This window comes from Schistocerca serialis, chromosome 6, assembly GCF_023864345.2.
Source record: "Schistocerca serialis cubense isolate TAMUIC-IGC-003099 chromosome 6, iqSchSeri2.2, whole genome shotgun sequence".
Classification (NCBI taxonomy): Eukaryota; Metazoa; Arthropoda; class Insecta; order Orthoptera; family Acrididae; genus Schistocerca; species Schistocerca serialis.
In genome coordinates, this window is record NC_064643.1 from 490,914,723 (window position 1) to 490,937,958 (window position 23,236).

The 23,236-nt window shown below is 38.5% G+C and overlaps 2 protein-coding genes across 2 annotated transcripts in view; one reads left to right on the top strand and one right to left on the bottom strand.

The window, feature by feature from the left end:
* Positions 1 to 18,659, bottom strand: part of LOC126484136 (nucleoporin SEH1) — a 154,858-nt gene extending 136,199 nt beyond the window's left edge. Inside the window, exon 1 of the mRNA XM_050107517.1 lies at positions 18,477 to 18,659. Coding sequence (XP_049963474.1) covers positions 18,477 to 18,653 — 177 coding nt within the window. The 5' untranslated portion in view covers positions 18,654 to 18,659. The remainder of the gene's footprint in view (positions 1 to 18,476) is intronic.
* Positions 18,660 to 18,912: 253 nt separating this feature from the next.
* The window catches only part of LOC126484433 (nicalin), a 128,212-nt gene continuing 123,888 nt past the window's right edge, over positions 18,913 to 23,236 (top strand). The window contains exons 1-2 of the mRNA XM_050107950.1: positions 18,913 to 19,205; positions 19,329 to 19,516. Coding sequence (XP_049963907.1) covers positions 19,037 to 19,205; positions 19,329 to 19,516 — 357 coding nt within the window. The 5' untranslated portion in view covers positions 18,913 to 19,036. The remainder of the gene's footprint in view (positions 19,206 to 19,328; positions 19,517 to 23,236) is intronic.

A 23,236-nucleotide genomic window follows, 5' to 3' on the forward strand; every position in this document is an offset into this window, starting at 1 on the left:
AGCAACCGTTGGTTGCGAAAGCTTGAATTTTATGTGTATGTTTGTGTGTCTATCGACCCGCCAGCGCTTTCGTTTGGTAAGTCACATAATCTTTGTTTATATATATATATGTGTGTGTGTGTGTATTTTTGATGAAGACCACTGGCCCAAAGCTTTAAGTGTGAAAATCTTTTTGTTGTGCCTATTTGCGACTAAGCCTCTTCGCTATATGGTGAGTAGCAACTTTACTTCTCATAATATTGTTACATTCCATCCTGGATTTTCCATTGTATAATATCATATAACTCTTATACCAGGTGAAATACTTTTGTCTTGGTATGTTCTCCCACGGATCTCATTTATTCTGGGATTTGACATCTATTCCAGGGGCATTGTTTAGATTTGTATCTTTCATTGCTCTGTCAATTTATGCTTGCAATATCACACCTCCCACATCTACATCTACTTCCTCATCCCTTTCTATAAAGTTGTCTTCAAGTTCGTTTCCTATTTAGAGCTCTTTTATATATTTCTTCTGCTTCTCAGTATTCACTGCTTACTGTAGGCTTGTCACCCGAGATCTTGATATTCATACAACTGCTTATCTTGTTAACACCTGGCACTGGAATTCCTATCCCACCCCCTCCCCTCCCCCTTCACTTAAAGTTTAAAATATGGTTTCAAAATCCGTGATTTACTATCGTATAATCTGTCTGAATTTTTGCACTGTCTCCAAATTCCCTTCCACATCTACAATCTTCAGTCAAAATTCTACCAGGCAGGTTGCCTTTCATTCCTCTCACCCAATTCCCATTCTATTACTTTTCCTTTCCATCCTATTCCTACAACTGAATTCCAGTCCCTCATCACACTTACATGTTTATCTCTCTAAATACAATGAAAGATTTCTTTTAATCTCAGTCACACATTTTTTTCAAGACCTTCATCAGCTACAGCTCTGGGATACAGTATTCAGTATGCTGTTTGAAACAGTTCATGTGCATTCTTATTGTCTCAGTCATTATTAATCCTGCTCCTGTGTTACCCACATTTGATTCTGTGTTGACAATCCTGTTCTTCCTACCACCACACTTCACTAAGATCCATTATATCTCATTCCAACCTGTTTCCCATTCAGAATTCTCTCATCTACCTACTCAACCGAGAGAAGTAATGTGCCACACTATTCCACAGCCAATGCCAGATTTGGTTTTTTTTTTCTTTCCCCCCCCCCCCCCCTCCCCCCAATGTCAACATCATCTGTCCTGAATAATCCCCATCCAGAGATGTTAAAGAGGGACTATTTCATATCTGGAATATTTTACCCAAGAAGGCGCCATTATCATTTAGGTCCACAAGTCAAATAATGGCTTTAGTTACCCCTTGCTTTCGAGCATTTGCAGTATCAAAGTAGCATGGCTATGTTGTCTAATATTAAAAGATCATATCTTTTGATCATTCAGACTGTTGTCCCTGCAACCACTGAGAAAGCAGCTGCCTCCTCATCAGGAAGCATATTTTAGTGAGGCCTCTCCACAGATGTTCCTCCACTGCAGTTGTACCTAGGTTCGGCTATACCTATATCACTTAGGCACACAAGCTATCCATCACAGCAACGTTATTGTTTTGTAAAACTGATTGGTGTATCTCTTTGTAAGGTTCTTATGTATCTATGAATATGATCTGAATACATGGGTAACAGTACCTGAAACTGGTACTAATCAAATAATAAACAGAAATCAAAATGACAAAAAAGTATTTTTTCTAGAACCTAGGATTATGGAGAACTCCTTACAGGCAAGTATGCCCCGTTACAACATAGGGGAGTGATATAGAGAGTGAATGAAAGCCATATCCATCCAATCACAATTACTTCCAATGGTACAATAAAAGTTTTTAAGAGTACATTCTTATACGAGATAGAACTTTAGAGTAAAAATGTAATTGAAACAGTAATGCAGAATACTGCAGCTTGAAAAAATATATGGATCCGAATGAGCACTCATTTAGTATTCTCCCCCAAAAAGGAAACACGATATCAATACACAAAAGTGAAAATTCATATGGGAACTGGCAAAGTTTATACTAGCCAGAACAGCAATATTAAACATTAAAATTGAACAGGTTCACCAAGATGGATTACAAGCTAGTGTAATAATAATAAAATAACATAAAAAAAGAGGAAAGGGGGAGGGGCGGAGGAGGCAAGGGTGCATATGTCACCATTACTGGAAGATCTACTAACTATTGTGTTAAACAGGACTTCGAGGGCTGTATCACAATAGTAAATTTGGAAACACACAAACTAGTAGCCGTAACAGTTTACAGCCTACCAGAAGGGAGTATCCAAAGATTCATGAAGCAGTTACGGAGTGTGTTAATGATGTCACAAGGTTAATATAATAGGTACTGGAGAGTCCTGGGCAAATACAGATAGTGCAAAGAGGAACCACCTAGTTGAGGTGTTACCTCATAAAATGCCCCTAATCTATCAATTTGTGACAAACTATAAATCACTGTTGACAATTTTGACTAAGCTACATTTGAATTTTACATCATTCATTAGCACTATACTTACAGAAACTATGAATAAATGAACACTGAAGCAGAGCTACATGTGCAGGAATGGGACTTTGTGGCATTATCAGGGTTAGAATTTTTTTAGGTGCAAATTTTAAATGAAAAAAGAAGGGAATAGGTGCTCAAATAATGTAAAAAAGGGACAAAAGGTGCTGGTTTATTCAACAATTCCCCTTTCCCTTGCTCTAGTTTATTGAATTACAAACAAATAAATCAAATTTTCACTCATCAAAAGAAGATAAAAACAGGAAGATGATGTACTTTAAGACATTTGAGCACCTCCACATTTTTAAAGACAAGTCTGTTTCTCTTAGGACATAGAATGTCTTTCTAGATGCTAAAGCTTCTTTCGAAATCCACAGAAACCAGTGGAGCAAACCTTGTATTCACCCGAAATGGCAACTCTACAGATGTGGCCAAATCCTCAATGTCTGGAGTCTTCTGAAGGCAAGACTCAAGTTTGTCTTTGGTAAAGCCATCTAACAGCTCCCTCATGGAAGTAAAAATATCCCACTGTTTTTCCTTTTCCAGACCTCCTTCTCGTAAACTTTTAGTCACTGCAACCAGGTACTTGTAACTATGGACATAATATCCGAGAGTCATTCAATAACTAAAGAGACAAATTGGTGTGGACAAAAAAAGCATTTATTTTTATAAAACAATACTTTTTCTACTTTTCAAAATAACCCCCTCAAACATTTATGCACTTGTTCCCATGGGCTACAAGCTTTTTTATTCCGGCTGCAAAGAACTTTTTATCTTTATGTTTGAACTGATTTCCCACAAACTTTTTCACATCCTCGTCCTGGAACTTCTTCCCACGTAATGCCTTCTTCAGTGCAGCAGACACATGGAAATCACTAGGCACTAAATCATGATTGTAAGGGGGATGAGGCAGTACTTCCCAGCCTATTTTGTCGATTCTTTCATGGGTTGGTTGAGCAACAGAAGGATGTGCGTTGTCTTGCTGGAGAATCACACCTCTCCTCCGAGATCCACATCGTCTCTCTCTCATGACTGGCTTTACCTTGAGTAAAAGAAAATCTGAGTAGTATTGGCTGTTCACTGTACGCTGCTCTTCGAGATAATCACAAAAAACTGGACCTTCAGCATCCCAAAACACCATCAAAATTGCTTTTCCTACAGATGCTTGGGTTTTGAATTTTTTCTTGACGGGTGAGTTAGAGTACTTATACTACATGCTTTGTCTTTTTGATTCTGGCTCATAATAGCGAAATTAAGTTTTGTTGAGGAAGTGTTCACCTTCTCTTTCATAACATTCCTTTAGTTCAGTGCACACTCTCAACCTTGTTTCCTCATGTAGCAGAGTCAACTCCTCTGGGACCCATCTTGCACATGTTTTGTGGTACTTCAGATCGTTATGGATAATGTTTTGAACTGTACCATTACTAACTTGAACCCTATCAACTGTAATTTCCACAGTCACATGGCAGTTGGCACAAATAACATCATCAATTTGACTTTCAAGTGAGGGAGATGAAACTGCAACTGGTCAGCCATAACAGTGCTCATGTCGTTGAGTTCCGACCATTTTTGAACTGCTCTACCCGCTTGTAAAAATTTGTACGATTCATACAACCTTCACCATAAACTTTAAGACATTCTACACTATATATTCACTGGTTTCTCACCTTCAGAAAGTAAAAAACAAATAACAGAACATTGTTCAACAAATGTGGACATTTCGAGTGGACTTGCTATCTTGAAATGTATTTTTGAGGTTATAAACAAAACAATGTTGATAATCAGCTGATCAGGGTTAATCCCAGTGACGTCAACTTAAAGCCATAAAAGTAGCAAATGTGCCCTACTAACAGTTTTTTCCCCAGACCAATTTGTCTCTTTAATTGTTGAATGACCCTAGCAGTTCCCTCTGCAAATCATGTATTTTCTCCAGTAAAAAAAGTTGCTGTGCCTTTGAAATTGCTCCTGTGTCAGGCAGATCCAAAGAACGCACAAACTCTCTGAATCTGTCAAAATTCTCTCACAACACAGCCGCACGCACAATCCAAGATCACCATTGAGTAATGAGTGGCAAAACTTGGAAGGAACAGACCAAAGGTTTACCTGTAGGCAACAACACGATTCGGAGCTGCTGCAGAATCTTCTTCTGGGCAGAGATGAACTGGTTTGCAATGTCATATTTGCTCCTTGTGGATTCACAAAATCTGTGAAGGGCAGGAATCAAGCAGATCACATGCTTTAACTTAGGAAATAGAGGCTTCAATTGGTTAACTGCTGAAACCTTGTATGGAGCCTAGTCCTTAACCACAAGAAGTAGTTTTTCAAACTCAATACCAGCAGGCCAGATTTTTGACAGAAGTCCATAATTAATTGTATTATTGTACCAGCATTGGCTTTCTGTAGCTCATACATTTTTAACATGGGCTTACCTTTCTCCCCTGCTACAGGAAAAAACTGAAATGTTCAAACATATCATTCCACCGAGTCCATGGTTTTATCTACAATGATTCCTACATAGCAATCAGACACGTTATCCTTGATTATTTCTATGGTTTCTTGGTAAACAGGCTCCAGGTAGTTTTTTCTTAAAGTACTCTAATTGAGCATTAACATCTTTGTACATTTTTCAAGAAATCCCTCGAAGGCTGTATGTTTCACCTTACTGAGTGGAATCCCTGCTTATGTAAGAGCTGCACACAAATCAATGTTTAATTCCTTGAAATTTTGGGTTTCTGAAGAACTCTGTTGAAACGCATTTCGTAATAGAAGTTACTGCGATTCATTTGCTCATAAAAGCTTGTTCAATTTATGCTTTGACTGGAAATGAGTTGTTTGATGTGATCTCGCTGATGTTTTTCATCTAACAAAATTTCTGAATCGCAAATAGTACATTGCATAACAGTTCCATCATTGGCTATGAAATCTTGCTTGAATTCCTGAGACAGAACAATGAATCAGGCACTGGACACCCTGTCATAGTAAAATCTAGTAGTAAACTCATTCAGTAATGTAACACAGACCTAACACCAGTTCACTTGCTAACTCAATTCGAGTGTCACACAACTCCACCTCCACACGAACAGCTGATGTCTCTCACAATAACAAATTCACACTCATGAACAGCAGGCTACTGATTCTGGTGGGATGGAAACACTCATTGTTGATTACCTTATTGTGGGCTACTTTATAGCAACAAAGCCACAGAAAGAGATTTTGTCCAACACACAATTATTTTCCATTATTGCAGTTGTGCTTTTAACTCCCACATAGCATTTACTGAAAGTGGTAGGCTTACTATTCACATGTACACAGCACGCTGAGGAAGCATTAATTGAAAGTTAAATATTTTATATTTATTAGATATCTTATAGAATAAATTGGAATGAAACTTAAAAGAGAAAAAGGGGTGCAGGGGGGGAAGGGGTTGTGGCCATGGTTGGGAAAAAAAGGAATAAAGGTCCCAAAAAAAGCGAAAAAGGTTTGTGAAAAAATGCTTCTTTTCACAATTAAAAACAAAATTTCACACTGTGATATCTTTCCGAACAGCTTTAATTTACCCTAAGAAAAAAGGTGTGTACCTAAAAATCCTAACCCTGATCATTATCGATTTGAGGGCACTAAGGTTCGTTTCCGAAGTAGAGGCTGTAACGCTGTCTAAATGGAGCGAATAACTGAATCATGTTTGCTTGTTCAAGAGTAAATTTTGGGGTACAAAATGTATTTTTTAACTTCAGATGTTTGTAATCAAGTGAGCTAAGCTCCCTTCACCTCTATTATTACATATTTGTAGTTTAGGCTTAAGTAATATTCTGCAAAGGATGAACTTACTTTAATCCCCAGCTTTTATTGTGTTCTCTGAGCCTAGTATGGACTGACTATGCCATCTGCCAAATATAAAAGGACTGACACTCATAGCAGATCTTATAAACCCCACCTTTCACGAAGGCTGCTTTCTCTTTTGAATTTAAGAAATATCCACCGGAAGTCTGTGTGATATTGACAGACACAAAGAAACACTTTGGCTTTAAAATACTGCTTACACTATTAGAAATTTTACCTGCAAAAGGTAAACAACACTACAGTGTCAGACTGGGACTATACTGCTGTGCATAACAGGCAGTATTGTGGGATACTGACCCTCCCAGCGCACCCAAGCAACCAACTCACATTACCGCCCATCTGTTTACCAGCTTTGCTATGCATGGCACAGGCTGTTTGCAATGGAACTTCGCAAAGCCTCCACAGTGTCCAGTGCTGCTAACCTCCCAAATAGGCAGAGTGCCTACCTTGACAGAGAGTGCTGTAGTCTGACACAACTTCCTTACACCATGTTCCACACAACCCCAAGCTGATACCCCTCTGCTTGGAAGTATTTAAACTGCACTGGATTGTGTTACTACCAGCACCACTCTAGACTTCATACCAGTCACACTAGCAGCCCCACTGATTGGAGTCATTGCCATCGCCATAGAAGCTGTTTCCAACGCATAGTCTCACCGTATGTCATTCCAAAAGCAGCCGTTCTGTTCAAGCAATCCTCTTCTATATCTGCCAACACCTGATGTCCCAGAAACATTGTTGTCCCACTGGCAGCTACCATCATGGAGGAATTGCACCAATATCCACCAACGCCTGACATTCCACAAGCATCATCATCCTATTGGCAGTCACTGTTGTCGAGCCATCATCTCCAGCATCCACCAACGTCCCAACATCCTGGAAGTATTGTCGTCCCATTAACAGATATAGTTGTCGAGCCATTGCCTCTGACACCTGCTGATGCCAGAATACTGGAAGCCTGTCATCCTCGCAGACACACTCCGAGTGCCACGTTGGATCCTACTGTCAATCCTCCTTGGAGCCTTCTACTCTGCCACCTACTACAACTCATGGATTTCATCATGTAGGCACAGCCCACGTGATGTCTGGGAATGACATTTCCATTTGTACTTCAGTAGTGTAGACAGTTGTCCGCAAACTCTGTATTTGAGTTCTGTTTCTTAATTTGCTAATAAACAGTTTTTGTGGCTCTTGGGCATTTCATCGGTACTCAGTAGCACTCCTCAGTTACATATAGAAAACTGGTGACGAGTCTGTTCCTCAAGTGTGTTAAAGAGCGTTTAGTGTCAAACTGTGTACTGTTCTTGTCTCCCACCCTTGTCCATCACACTCAGCTGGCATTGAGACTGTTCTTCACATTGCCTGACGGTAGTAGTTTGCTTCTTTGTTGCAGTGGTGTTCGTTATTTCATTTGTTTGGGTTTGTATACCATCCCCACTTACAAGGGGAGGCCGCCAATTGTGAAATTCAGATTCAATTCATACTATAAAAGCTCATGGCCAGAGGTGCAATGTGGCAAAGCACCAAGATGCACTTCTCAGCCGTTGTCGAGAAAATCGACGCTGTCGATAATTATTAATCGTTGAGAGTATTTCACTGCAATGGTTTATTTTAACTGTCGATTTTCTCGACAACGGCTGAGAAGTGCATCTTGGTGCTTTGCCACATTACACCTCTGGCCATGAGCTTTTATCATGCGCAGTATGAATTGAATCCGAATTTCACAATTGGCGGCCTCCCCTTGTTAGTTGTCATTCTTCGAGCACCCTCGGCATCTGCCACACTTTTTTTTCCTGTACCTCTTCAGCCTTGAAAACTAGGTAGAAAGCACAGGTCTGAAGTTAGTACATGATCCAGAGCTATCATACTCCTTCAGGATTTGAATGTGGGATCGTAGATATAACCCAGATAATATCTTTGCAAGTAAAAATGTTGCCCACCAAGTGAAGAAAGAAATGGGAGACCCAATTCCAAGGACACAACACCGATCAATTATCTGCACTACAGAAGCAGTCATCAAACCCAGCTATACCCTGTCCAAGAGAAGATTTAACTTTAAACAAGCATAATGGGATAAATTTACTGAAGAACTTGATTCCAAAATCTTTGAACTAGATCCTTCTCCAGAGAAATATGATAGCTTTATAAAGCTGCTGAAAGCTGTCTCTTGTAGGTATATACCCCACAGATGTAGAACAACTTACATTCCAGGACTACACAAAGATAAAAAAAACACTTATGAATAAATATGAACACCTTTTTGAAGGTGACCTATTTGCTGAAGAAACAATACAGGTTGGTGAAGTACTTATACTAGCCATATCAGCTAGAAGGAAAGAAAAATGGTGCTATCTTATGACACAGCTCAATATGAAACAAAATAGTAGAAAGGCACGGCAATTGCTGAAGAACCTTGGAAACGACCCAACAGCTATTTCCTCAGCCATTTCTGATATCACACCTAACCAGATAGCACATCAGTTACAGCTGAATGGCAAAGTTAATAGAAAATTGATAACGCCAAAGATCCAGAGAATTACTGAGGAAAATAACTATATTGGCACACCACTTTCATTAGAAGAATTAGAAACTGCAATATGCTCAATGAAGAACAATAAAGCTGCGGGGTTAAATGACTTGAGGATGGAACAGATAAAAATGTTTGGACCAGAAACCAAGAAGTGGATTCTAGATATGATGAACACCTGTGTCTCAAAATTGCAAATACCAAAGATCTGGAGAAAAACCAAAGTCGTGGCCCTACTGAAACCAGGGAAACAGCAAACAGATGCCAAAAATTTCCGACCCATATCACTCTTATGTCACCTATATAAAGTTTTAGAGAGAATGATCCGCAATCGAATCTCGGACCAAGTTGATCAAACACTGATCAAAGAACAATCTAGGTTCCACCCCGGGAGGTCGCGTTGTGGACAGAACTTGAACCTGACACAACACATAGAGGATGGATATAAACGCAGGCAGATCACCATTGTCGCCTTTGTGGATCTTACTGCTGCATATGACACTATTAATCACAGGAAAATGTTAACAAAGATCTATGTCATCACCTAAGACTTCCACCTAACACTGTTTATAAGATGCCTGCTACAAAACAGTTGTTTCTCTGTTACTCTACAAAACAAAGAGGAGCCACCGGAGGGCACAGAGAAATGGTATGGAACACGTTTTATGTTTGAGTATAATGACTTTTCTGGACACTAGAAATCTACTTTGTAGGAATCAGCATGGGTTTTGAAAAAGACGATCGTGTGAAACCCAGCTCGTGCTATTCGTCTACGAGACTCAGAGGGCCATAGACTCGGGTTCCCAGGTAGATGCCGTGTTTCTTGACTTCCACAAGGCGTTTGATACAGTTCCCCCACAGTCATTTAATGAACAAAGTAAGAGCATACAGACTATCAGACCAATTGTGTGATTGGATTGAAGAGTTCCTAGATAACAGAACGCAGTGTGTCATTCTCGATGGAGAGAAGTCTTCCGAGGTAAGAGTGACTTCAGGTGTGCCGCAGGGGAGTGTCATAGGACCGTTGCTGTTCACAATATATATAAATGACCTTGTGGATAACATCGGCAGTTCACTGAGGCTTTTTGTGGATGATGCTGTAGTATATCGAGAGGCTGTACCAACGGAAAATTATACTGAAATGCAGGAGGATCTGTAATGAACTGACACATGGTGCAGGGAATGGCAATTGAATCTCAATGTAGACAAGTGTAATGTGCTGTGAATACATAGAAAGAAAGATCCTTTATCATTTAGCTACAATATAGCATGTCAGCAACTGGAAGCAGTAAATTCCATAAATTATCTGGGAGTAGGCATTAGGAGTGATTTAAAATGGAATGACCATATAAAATTAATCGTCGGTAAAGCAGATGCCAGACAGATTCATTGGAAGAATCCTAAGGAAATGCAGTCCGAAAACAAAGGAAGTAGGTTACAGCAAACTTGTTCGCCCACCGCTTGAATACTGCTTACTGGTGTGAGATCCGTACCAGATAGGGTTGATAGAAGAGATAGAGAAGATCCAACAGAGAGCAGCGCGCTTCGTTACAGGATCATTTAATAATCGCGAAAGCATTACGGAGATGATAGATAAACTCCAGTGGAAGACTCTGCAAGAGAGATGCTCGGTAGCTCGGCATGGGCTTTTGTTGAAGTTTCGAGAACAAACCTTCACTGAGGAGTAAAGCAGTATATTGCTCCCTCCTACGTATATCTCACGAAGAGACCATGAGGATAAGATCAGAGCCCACACAGAGGCATACCAACAATCTTTCTTTCCACGAACAATACGAGACTGGAACAGAAGGGAGAACCGATAGAGGTACTCAAGGTACCCTCCACCACGCACCGCCAGGTGGCTTGTGGAGTATGGATGTAGATGTAGTTGTCAACCCATCACCTCCAATATCAGCCGAGACGTCCACAAAGCCTTTCGTCCTTGAAGGGCCAGTCCAGGTGCCACGTTGGATCCTACCATCAATCATCCTTGGTCCCTTCTGCTCTGCCACCTACTACGATTCTGGTACTTCTTCGTGTAGGTGCAGCCCATGCAATGTCTAGGAGTGACAGTTCTATTTATATTTTAATAGTGTGGGTAGGCAAATGACAGAAGGATGGCTTTTAATTATTGTGAATATAAACACAACACATTTTATTTCAAAGAGAAGTCTGAAAATTCTACAAAACTGACATATTAAAATACGAAAGTTACATCATTTTACCAGGAAAACTGACTTATTTAATGACAAAAGGTGAACAAAAATATATGTTCGACAAAAGGTTTTTTTAAAAAAAAAAATACATCATCATGCTTCTGACATCACAAGATACTGTAGAAAATAAAATAAGCTACAAATCGCATTTTTGTAAAACATCGACAAAATTTTAGAAAATGAAAAAATTGGTAGAAAGTTGCACCTTAGTTAAAACAGTGACAAAAATATTCTAGAAAATGAAATTGGCTGAAAACTGCTTTTAAATGACATTGATCTCAACACTTTCCATCAACTCTAAATTACTTCCGACTTCTTCTTCATTCTGAAGGTTGGCAGCAGTAAGAGTGATAGAGTGTCTTCGTGCTCATTGAACACCTCAGTGTAGAGCTTGAATTTGTTGTTTGTCACCCTGTCTTCACCAGAGTGGAGCTCCAAAAGCTTCTTGAAGCCTCCGAGTTTGGCGTCTGAAAGTTCTACACCTGCTGTGATTCGTGTTGTGCCTTTTGTTTTGCTGAAATTTTTTCCCCTCTTCAGGATGCTCTTGACCTCTCCAACTTTAAAACTGTAGAAAGGCTCTCCATGTACTGGACAAATCATCTTGTTTTTGCTTTTTGTGAACCCTACTTTTTCAGATTTCTGAACCTGTAAATGCCTGTTACCAGTAACTTTCACTGAGCCTTCCGCATGTTTGAGCTCAGAATATGTTCAAAGATTCTAAAACAAATTGTTGTCAAGTATACTGGATGGTAGTTTTGGGGATGGGTCATTCCATGTCAAGTGGCCTAAGGGTCCCCACTTGACCATCTCTAATTTTGATGAAATTTTTACAGGATGTACATACAGACCTCACATGAAGCACTGCCAAATTACAGCTTCATCTGTAGTATGGTGGGGCCACTAGTCACCTTTTCATAAAGGCCCATTTTTTAACATTGCGACTGAAATGAATAAATGATCAACTTTGTTTTACCACTGTTCAGGATCTAAGAGACCTGTCATGCTGAAACTTTGCAATCCTGCTCAACTTTTTTGGTACAGTAGCTTAGTTGTAGTGCATAAGGTCAAACTATGGTAAATTCATCATAGTGCACTAGCAAAGTGGCTCATAAATCTTGTCATACCAAATTTTGGCTATACTTTATTGCCTTGTATGTACTGAAAGAGTAACTTTCTGAAGCTAATACTTTAGTTATCTGCAGCTTGCCAGCATGTCATAAAGCTCTGCAAGTGGCATCCAGATTCCTCAAATAATAACTGAGTTATCTTTGCTCACCTTGTCTAATCAGAAAAAGTTGTTTTTATTTTGGAGAGAGACCAGTTTAGTGTCAACAATGGAGTTTGGTAATGTGCTTCAACAATCTGTCTGAAGCACACTGTTGTGCAGTGTTCAGATGTTGTGTGTGCCTTTTTAAATGATGTAAAGTGTGTTGTAATTACTGGATAAGCATCTTTTTTCGGTAAGTAAAAATTATTTCAAGATACAGGGTGACTCTCTGGAAATGTTTATCAGGTTATTTACTTTTTTTCTGTTGTATTCTCATTCCATTATATATGGTCGTTTAACATTTTTCAGTTGGAAATATACACCACTCCCACTTTATCTAATATTGAAACAAACAGCAATTGGAAGCATAAATTTAATTTTAGTGTAATGGATATCAACGTGGTTTCAGTACCAAGTATCATTGGCCTTGCAGATAATTCTGCATGTCATCTGAAAACATACACACATCAACAAGGCTTCATTCCAATCAAAAAATTTGCATTAGACTAACAGGAATTCATAAACCAAAGAAGTGAGATATGTCTTACTGAAAATGCACAAATATACTTTGATCGCAAATCAATACTTGTGGACAAAGATGATTTTCTATAGAGATCATGTTGTAATCCTTTTGGTGCAAAGAACCATTCTGGTAAAAAGGGTTTATGGATTGTCAATGTGGAAACAGCAAAACAATTGCAAGCCGTGACTAAGAGCAATGTGAAACCTGGTCAGAAGATCTGTCCAACTCGCAGAAAACAATTTTTAGCAAAGAAAGCAGAAAGATCAGTCAACTTCAAACCAGTCAGAAGACGAAGCATATCCAGAAGTATCAATCGATTCAAGTCTAACTGCTTTTGGGGTCTCCTCTCTAAAATTTCAGAGAGTATCAAAAAGGGATGTGAAAGGTTACGCGAAATGAACAATAAGCAAAGCTCAAGAGGCAATTGTGAATAGCATTGTTGCTGCTGGAGGATTCGCCCCAAAAGATCTTCAGACACCTAGTACAAGCAAGACATGTCCTGATTGTGAACATTATAAGCAGCTGATTAAAGAATTGAAAGAGAAGTTGCAATTGTCAAGGCAGCCTGAAAAATTGCAAACACTGTCATTAGTATCACAAAGCTGGAATGTAAAAGAGACAATGCAAGAATTTGGTGTTTCAGAGAGGATGGTAAAAGCAGCTAGGAAGTTACAGGCAGAAAATGGAGTATTAGCTCTGACAAAGAATGAGTGTGGCAAGAATATTCCATATGCCATAAAAGAAAGAGTGGTTACATTTTTTCAGAATGAAGAATTTAGCCGAATTGGTCCAGGTAAAAGACTGCGTATCAATTAGAACAGAAGGAAAGAAAGTTTTGACGTAAAAATACCTTCCTCTGAATAATTTGAAAGAAATGTGTGCTGCATATCAACTTCAGCATGGGCCTGAAATTGGATTTTCCAAATTTTGCGAATTGAGGCCAAAATGGTGCATCACTGTGGGTGCTGCAGGAACCCACTCATTCTGTGTTTGCACTTTACACTAAAATGTGAAACTGATGCTTGCAAGCATTCCAATTAAAGAAGATTATAAGAGTCTGACTGCCAAAACAGTGTGCGATTCGGAATCCAAAGACTGCATGTTTCATCACTGTGAAACCTGGCCAGGAAAGGAACTACTGGAACAGTTTTTAGAAAATAGTTTTGAAGACAGTGATCCAGATGATACCACAGAGTTCAAATAGTGGGTGCACAATGATAGAGATACATTAGAAACCAAACAGATGACCACCGAGGATTTTACTGAAGATCTGATTTCAAAAACTGACAAACTTTCCACTCATCATTATGTTGCAAAGCACCAGAGCAAGCACCTAAAATGCATAAAAGAAAGCTGTAAGCCAACTGAACTGATCATATTAGTCGACTTTGCTGCAAATTATTCCTTCATTGTCCAGGATGCAGCTCAAGGTTTTCACTGGAATAACAGCCAAGCAACTTTACACCCATTTGTTGTGTACTACTTCAGAAATAACTTTGACATCAGCAGCATCAGCTACTGTATAATAAGCGACAGCCTGAAACATGATGCAATCGCTGTACATGCTTTTATAGTGAAATTAATACAAGATCTGAAGTGTCTCCTTGGAAAAATCACACACATTTATTACTTCAGTGATAGGTTAGGAGTGCAGTACAAAAACTTCAAAAATTTTCTGAATCTCTGCCACCACCAAAATGACTTTGGAATCTCAGCTGAATGGCACTTTTTTGCTACAAGCCATGGAAAATCTCAATGTGATGGAAATGGAGGAACTGTAAATAGCCTGGCAGCAAGAGCAAGCCTTCAGAGACCAACTGAGGACCAGATTTTGACACCAACTGATTTGTTTAAATACTGTACAAAGAATATCAGACAAATCCAGTTCATTTTTGTTTCAAAAGAATAAATTGAAACATTAAAACTCAGGAGGAAGCATGGTTTAAAAATGGCTGCACAGTATCAGTAACAAGAGGGAATCACCATTTTGTGTCATTAAATGAAAAGCAAGTTTGTATTATACGAGTATCCAATGATACAAATTTTTTTGTGGCAAATGTAGTTTCATTCAGAAATATCACAGCCTTACAACTGAGCCAATACAGTGCCTGTATATATATGATGGAAAATGGTGGATTGGTAATGTGTCTGAAGTCTCAGAAGAAGAAAATCATGCTTTAGTCAGTTTCATGCACCCCAATGGACCTGCACTTTCATTCTATTGGCCAGCTAGGCAGGATGCTTGTTGGATTCCAAACCAACACATTATTTCTGTCATTCCAGCTCCATCAGCAACAAGAATGGGCTGACATTACAGCTTGTTAGAATCAACTGTAATTGCTATTAGTAACAAATTTCAGCAAATGAATTAATAAGAACAGAAATATTTGGCTTGGGAACCATAAAGAGTACAACTGGTATATGTATTTTTTAATGTAATATATATGTATGTGGTACGACAAGATTTATGGGCCACTTTGATAGCACACTATGATGATTTTACCATAGTTTGACCTTTTGTTTTACAGCTAAGATACTGTACCCAAAGAGCTGAACAGGATCACAAAGTTTCAGCATAACAGGTCTCTTAGATCCTGAGTAATGGTAAATCAAAGTTGATCATTTATTCATTTAAGTCACAATGTCGAGAAATGTAATGTAATGAAAATATAAGTTTATTTGTTGTTAAATGCAAAGTCTCCAAAATAAAAACAACTTTTTCTGCTCAAACGACGTGAGCTCTTTTCAATGGTGCCGAGAAAAATCAAATTTGAGTGATCCCTTTTGAGATATGACCTTTTGAAAGTGACCCAAAATTGACTGATTAAATTTTTTAAACACACTTCGAACTTCAATAACTCAGTTATTATTGGAGCAATCTGGGTGCCACTTACAAAGCTTCACGACATGCTGGCAATCTGCAGTATTAGCTTCAGAAAATTACTCTTTCAGTAGATACAAGGCAATAAAGTATAGCCAAAGTTTGGTATGACAAGATTTGTGAGCCACTTTGATAGCACACTATGATGAATTTACCATATTTTGACCTTTTGTACTACAACTAAGCTATTGTACCCAAAAAGTTGAACAGGGTCACAAAGTTTCAGCAAGACAGGTCTCATACTCCTGAACAATGGTAAAACAAAGTTGATCATTTATTCATTTCAGTCGCAATGTCAAAAAACGAGCCTTTACGAAAAGGTGGCTAGTGGCCCCACCATACTACTTATGAAGCTATAATATGGCAGTGTTTCATGTAAGGTCTATACGTACATCCTGTAAAAATTTCATCAAAAGTGGGGAGCTTGTCTAAATTTAGGCCACTTGACATGGAATGACCCGGATAACTTCTACTACCCTTATTGTAGATGGATGTGACCGTGCCTTTATCCAAGAAATGGACACAGTTTTTTGTTCAAGGGATCTACAATAGATTATAGTCAGAATAGCAGCTAACTCAGTTGCAAATTCAGTAGAGAATCTGACGGGGATTCCATTTGGGTCTGGAGCTTTGTTCAGTTGTAACAAATTCAGATGTTTCTTACCACCACTCATGCTAGTACTTATTTCATCTTTTCAGTGGTATAAGGATTATACTGTGCTATTCTCCTGTGTTTTCCTTTACAAAGGAACATTTGAAAATGGAGTAAGCATCTCAACTTTTGGTTTCCTACCCTCAATTTCAGTTCCCGTCTCATTTGCTAGGAACTGGACACTACCTTTGGTGCCACTAACAGCCTCCATTTAGCTGGAGGTCAACAAGATATTTTTGCATTCAGAAAAGCAATTTGCGATTCATGTTTCATGAAAAGTTCCTGTGGCAATGAAAAAACCCACCTAAATTTGCATATTGTATAGATACAATATACAGATCTGCGACACTCTCTTCACCATTTCACAATAATACAAAATGAGCTGCCCTTCTTTGAACTTTTTTCATGTTCTCTATCAATCCTACCTGATTAGGGTCGCATACCGTACTGCATTTTAGCTACTGAATTTATGATACTGGTTACTCACGTACCTTTGCATTAGTGCCTTCTATTGGCTTCAGTTACCTGTATAAATACAAGATGCATACAAGCCATCACAGCACTTGCTATGTACCTAATATATAGACACTGATTTTGATACATGAGCATATTTTTATGGTATGTGTGGCTGGTATGCCTTATTATTATTCTGTATGTTTCCTATGTATCAACAGATCTGTTGTAGATTCTGTTTCAGCTAATTGGACTTAGGTTGTTACACCATTATTTTTCTATTTGTAACAGCTCTGCAGATGGCATGGCCAAAACTGGTAATTGTGATTTGTACAATTTATGTGATGAAGATGGGTCTTTATAAAGGAAATCAATTGTTTAAATCTGTATCAATTCCTAAGGGACCAAACGGCTGAGGTCATCGGTTCCTAAGCTTACACACTATTTAAAGTAAACTTATGCTAAGAACACACACACACACACACACACACACACACACACACACACACACACACACGAGGGAGGACTCACACCTCCGGCAGGAGCGTCTGCGCAATCCATGATGTGGCACCTCAAATCGCGCGGCCACTCTGGGTGGCTACAAATGAACTGAATTATCATTGAATTTTTACAAGACTCAGTGCACACAGTATAATAGATCTCATAGAAATCCACAAGCTACAAAAACAGGTTACTTCATACAATGAAATAAAAGAGTAGAAAGTGCAGAGTTTTTGTGACAGCACTTGGATCAAAATCTTAACTGCTAAATTCAATGCCTAATTATGAATTATCATTTATGTTCGCAGTTGGGCCTAGGGATGATTACTACCATAGGTGATTTACAGCTGACGAAACTAGCTTATTCTGAATAGTTCCACCTGCTAATGAATTATGGAATGATTTTCAGGGATAACTCAATGTAGGGAGATAGTATTTTCAGAGTAGAAAAATGCTTTGTATGATGTTAATTCTATTATAGGATATCCAGTAAAGACCTTCCTCATATACATAGCTAGTGCTCGATTTGTGAGCTCTCTGTGTGTATGTGTGTGTGTTAAATGTCATGTAGATAATGTGGTGTTTCTCACTCAAAGAACTTTGTTGGAGAATTCCTTCTAGGTCCTAATCCACCGAAAAGTATTTTTACAGCAACTGTTAAATTTAATATTTTAGGTTAGTTTATAATTAGAATGAACAGTGTAATACAGTCATGTGAAGTCATTTCACCAGATTGTACTGAGATGTAAATAAAATGTTCATCTTGACTTCTTTGCACAACCCAGAGATTTATCTCAGTGGGGTCCGTGGAATACGGCTAGTAAAATTCTCCCGTTCACGAATTTATCGTATGACATACCCTTACCTCTGAAACTAAAGAATGGTATGTAGATGATTAGGCTAACGATGTTCCTTATTGAAACATTAGCTCTACTGTTACGAGCTCAAGATGCAGCTATAAATTAGCTATGGTGTTAGTGAACGAAACATTTGGATGAATCTCTGCGTGTGGATATAAATGTGGTTGAAACAGTGTTGTAAAACACTCGAAAACTGAGCACATTTAACTAACCTTAACAAATTGATCGCTTGAACATGTGGCCATTCTTTCACCGTAGTAGTCATATGCAACATCATGTATGAGATCCTTATGTTCAGCGTTTATCGTCTGGGCTTCGTACATTTTCTCTACTGTAAACACTAAACAGTAAACACAGAACAGCGCTTTTACGTTCAAACTTGTCCTCATACACACTTAGTACATTCTTACCAACAACCAAAAATTTTATGCATTTTACAATTGGAGCAAAACATTTCACTTTTTTGACAGTGCATACTGTTTCTGAAAAGATGTTATTGTGCAATGAATGTGGAATTTTTCATTACTGCAGTCTAGAATTCTTATTTATAACTTATGAAACGTGGTGTTCCATTTACAAGTTCCAATTGTATGGACCATACTACCAACATAACATCGTTCGTCATTTGTTCGCATGACCAAAGCTAAACTAGGTTGAGGGAGAACTTGGAGAAGGCACGAGTTCACACTTCACAGTTCACAGTTGAGAGATAGTGTTGTGGTGTGTTGATCGTCTGTGTTGTATCGTAGTGTTTAGTGTTGCCTTAGTAAACATGTTAGAAGCAGATGAAATACTGGAACTTTTTAGAGGCTGTTTGCCCTATTACCTATTTATAATGCTACCTGTGCTTATTATAATTTCACCGGTTAATCCAGTGGACGCGGCACACGAATTTCCCGTGTATCGTATGCAACATTTTGATTTACACGGTGTACCTCGCGGTAAGCTGAGCGTTTCTCGTCTTAAAATTGTGTGTTCTGTAATTAATAAATTGGCGTTCACAAGACACTCGCCCGTCGAATACGTTTGTTAGGATGTGTTATTGAATTAAAGAAACCTTGCAGGGAGCAGACATGCCCCCGTAAACCTGGAGGCCCGTTCGTTGACTGGATGGAGTACCGCACGGCAGTGCATAGTGGCACGTTTGGAAGATATAACTCCAGACCAATTTCGAGAAATAAGAGCCAAAGCAGGGGCTCTCCTCCTTGTCCTGCCTCGGCAGATTTCCAGTCTATCGGACGAAGCCAAGCAGGTGTGTCATTTTATTTGCAGCTAATAATTTCCATACCCAATTGACAGGCTGAGTTAATTTTCCTCACAGACAAATTAATTCATCATTTATAAAGTCATGTAAATAAAATAATAATGTCACGTAATTTGCAGCTTACATGCTGTTGTCGAGTAGAATATCAGAGGTTGATTTTGGTACTAATTTAGCGGCAGCGCCACTCTGTTAGCATAGCACACACAACCTTAATTTGTCGCTATTTATTTGTTTGTTTTGCTCTGATTATGTGAGCCACTGTAAAGACTGCTTAATTCAGTTTCCCGATATTTAATACAAATAATGGACATCAAACAGAACCTTTAGCCTCTCTGAATTAGTCCCAAGTATTCAAGGGTCTTTTAAGATTTTTAATTCACTGATAAGTGTAAATAAAATCTCCCAGTAATAGAAAAGAGTTGTTCTTTAAGACCCTTCTACTTTGTTTCACAAACCCCCAGCCATCTCTTACAAATATACTACTGGAGATTCATAAATTATATGGAGTAGATGATCCTAAACTTGTGTGGGGTGTAACAGTTTCCATACAATGTGAGAATCTGGATGAAATTGTCATTTAGATCTAAATCCATTTACAGAAAGTTTGAGGAAACGAAGTCATACAGTAAGTGAAGCAAGCATATGAATAAAAAAATGTTAAAATGGTATAAGAACTGGATGAATAAGAAACATGCCTGATATTGTGACTTAAATAAACCTAATGTGATGAGCTATCAGTTAGACCTGCTAACTAGTTAACACGGTGTGCTGCATGGTGTTTTTTCATAGGTCCTGTAATGTAAGGTACACAGTGCAGTTCACATGGCAGTTAGTCTCAAACATAAATATGATTAGGGTCATAGTTGGAGGTATGAAGCTAAGTGTTTTCAACAGTTTTCAAAGTGTATTAAATCTGAAACATACCTTCATCAGGGCTCAGACCATTTATCATTCACAAAAGAGGAACATCATACCCACAAACCTTCTGACCACTCACAAAATGGTGTCCCATCCCCCATCCAGTCTATTAAAATCGTAGTCCATCCTTATGCCACACCAATCCCAGCCACAGTCACACGATTCACACCTTCATGGAAGTCTGATTGATACACTCGCCTGTCACATCCTACAACGTCTGGCCATCCTGATTTAGGTTTTCCATGATTTCCCGAGATCGCTCCAGGCAAATGCCGGGATGGTTCCTTTGAAAGGGCACAGCCAACATCCTTCCCCGTCCTTCCCTAATCCGATGAGACCGATGACCTCGCTGTCTGGTCTCCTCCCCCACAACAACCCAACCCAACATCCTACAATAGTCCCATCACAGCCATATCCTGTCCTATCCAGTCAGAGACAGGGCCATTGTGAAACCAGTCATATCATATGTCAGCTCTGTTTTAATCTGTGCACAGCTCTTTATGTGTGCATTAGGTGTGCCACCAACCAGCTGTGGCCACGAGCATAGCTGAAGCGGTTAGTGGAAGAAAGTGCTGATCCCCAACTTAGTGAGAATTAGTCTGAACACATTATCTGTTGTGCTTCCAGCTGCACTACATGCTGGCCACAAGTTAATTATGATTGAACTACTAGAAAGCATTTGTTGCTATATAAAATGTTTTCCCCCTTACCTCATTAATGTTCTTTTCTTTGGATAAAAGCATTGCCATGCCACAGTGTAAACCTGGTATTGACATAAGTAAAGATATGGATGCATGCAAAAATGTTCATGATAATTGATTCAGATCTTGATTATGCACCAGGGAGTGAGCCAGTTGTTATGGATGCTTGCAAAAATGTTCATAAGTGATCCAGATCTTGATTACGCACCAGGGAGTGAGCGAGTTGTTCAAGAGGCCGTAAATGTGGTTTAGCATTATCTTACCACCATTCTAGCTTCAAAATATTAGCATAAATGACATTTTGTTGTGGATAACCACCACAAAACATTTTTTTATCTTTCTGCAATTAGTTTAAAGGTTGAGGTCACCATCTGGCAAATTTTTATGGTGAATACCACTAGTCTACAGTTTTGAAATGTTACCAATAATTATTTATCATTATTTGTGTAAGTGAGTACGGCATATGACACAGAATCATTAATTTCGACTGGTAGTCAATGAACATACATTTGATCTTTTCAAACTGAAAATAATGCTGTATGCAACAAAGAAATTCTGTGAACATAAAAACCCGAGAACAACAGAAGATTTTCCTTCACTGAGAAAACCTAAAATCACACAAAATATGTGATTATGGCCAATATCTCAACTTTAAAAGAGCTGTTGGCCTTAAATTGGATCACAAAACCATATCAACGAAGGTAAAGTGTCAAGTAAGTCTAGACTTCTTCAACCCTCACTGCGAGCTGCGACAACATTGCTGTAGCCTACACAACACACAATTATCCCTCTGGCTCTGATCTTTACAATTGAATGATACGAATCTGGTATGTACATATATACCAACTATACATCGTAGCTACTTAAAAAATCTTTACGTAAATAATTATCAAAGTAAAGATCTAGAATTGCTTTGTCAGTGGTGTGAATACACTTAACAAAAGTTCACAAAGTTTCTTTGTGTTTTACACATGTTGTAGTTTGTTCATGTGAGAGGATTTGATTCTTCAGTATTTTGTTTTCCAACGCAAAAAAAAAAAAAAAAAAATCCCACACAAGTGAATTTATTCAGTACAGAAAATCTGATATAGTTGTTTTGTGAGGTTTTAAGTCTTTCACTATAGGCCTAATATCTTTTTCTTTTGTATGTTTAGTGATTCTACTCAGTGATTTAAGACTGTAAAAATTGCATATTTGCTCTCAAAGCTTTTCAGGCTACTTTTTGAAGAAGACAGCATTAACTGATTAAATAGTTAAGTAGCATTGTAAAAATTCATAGGAAAGTTACAAATATGTGGATTGTGATTTACAGATTTAAGTAAACATATAATACGAAAAGACTCAAAACTATGGTCTCATTTGTTTAGCACTTTCTTCTGCCAACTCCTTCAGCTATCAGCTCCACAACACTCTCTCTTTCAATGGATGCTCCACAATCTGTGCCATCTTGATCTTTTCCCCACACAAGCCTCTCTGTGTTATGTAGACATTAATGTCGCAAAACATTCTTGGATTCCATAATCTCTATCTTCTACTGTTCCCTAAAAATATGTAAATATGAGTGATTTAATTCTCAATAATGTAGGTAGAATTAACATGAATGAAGCATAGTTGTATCTGCTTAATGTAACTGCCACAAGGCAAGATATAGTGTAATTTCTTTCATTTATACATAACAAGTGAAAACGACTCTGCAGAAGATATCTATTTTCATAACTGAGTGTCTAATTGATAACAGAATACATAAAGAAGAGGGGGGAGGGGAGATAACTTCAGTCATTCAACAGCCACACTCTACCTCACTTTCCAATTCACTCCCCATGTCATTGTGTGTAGTGAACAACTCCCTCTGCCTGTGACTAGAGTGACATCATCCATGTCACTTTCCTATCTTGCGCAGCTGCTGTCTTTCTCTCCTGTTCATCAGCCACTTTTCTCCAATCCTACCCCTCGCTCCCCATCATCCACTCCACATGATAACACCCAACAAAATGTAGTCAGCCAGGGCAGTGTAGCTCTGCATCTGTATGTATTTGTATTCTTTTAACTACACAGAAGGATTTGTTTAGAAGTTAACAGTATTTGCTGT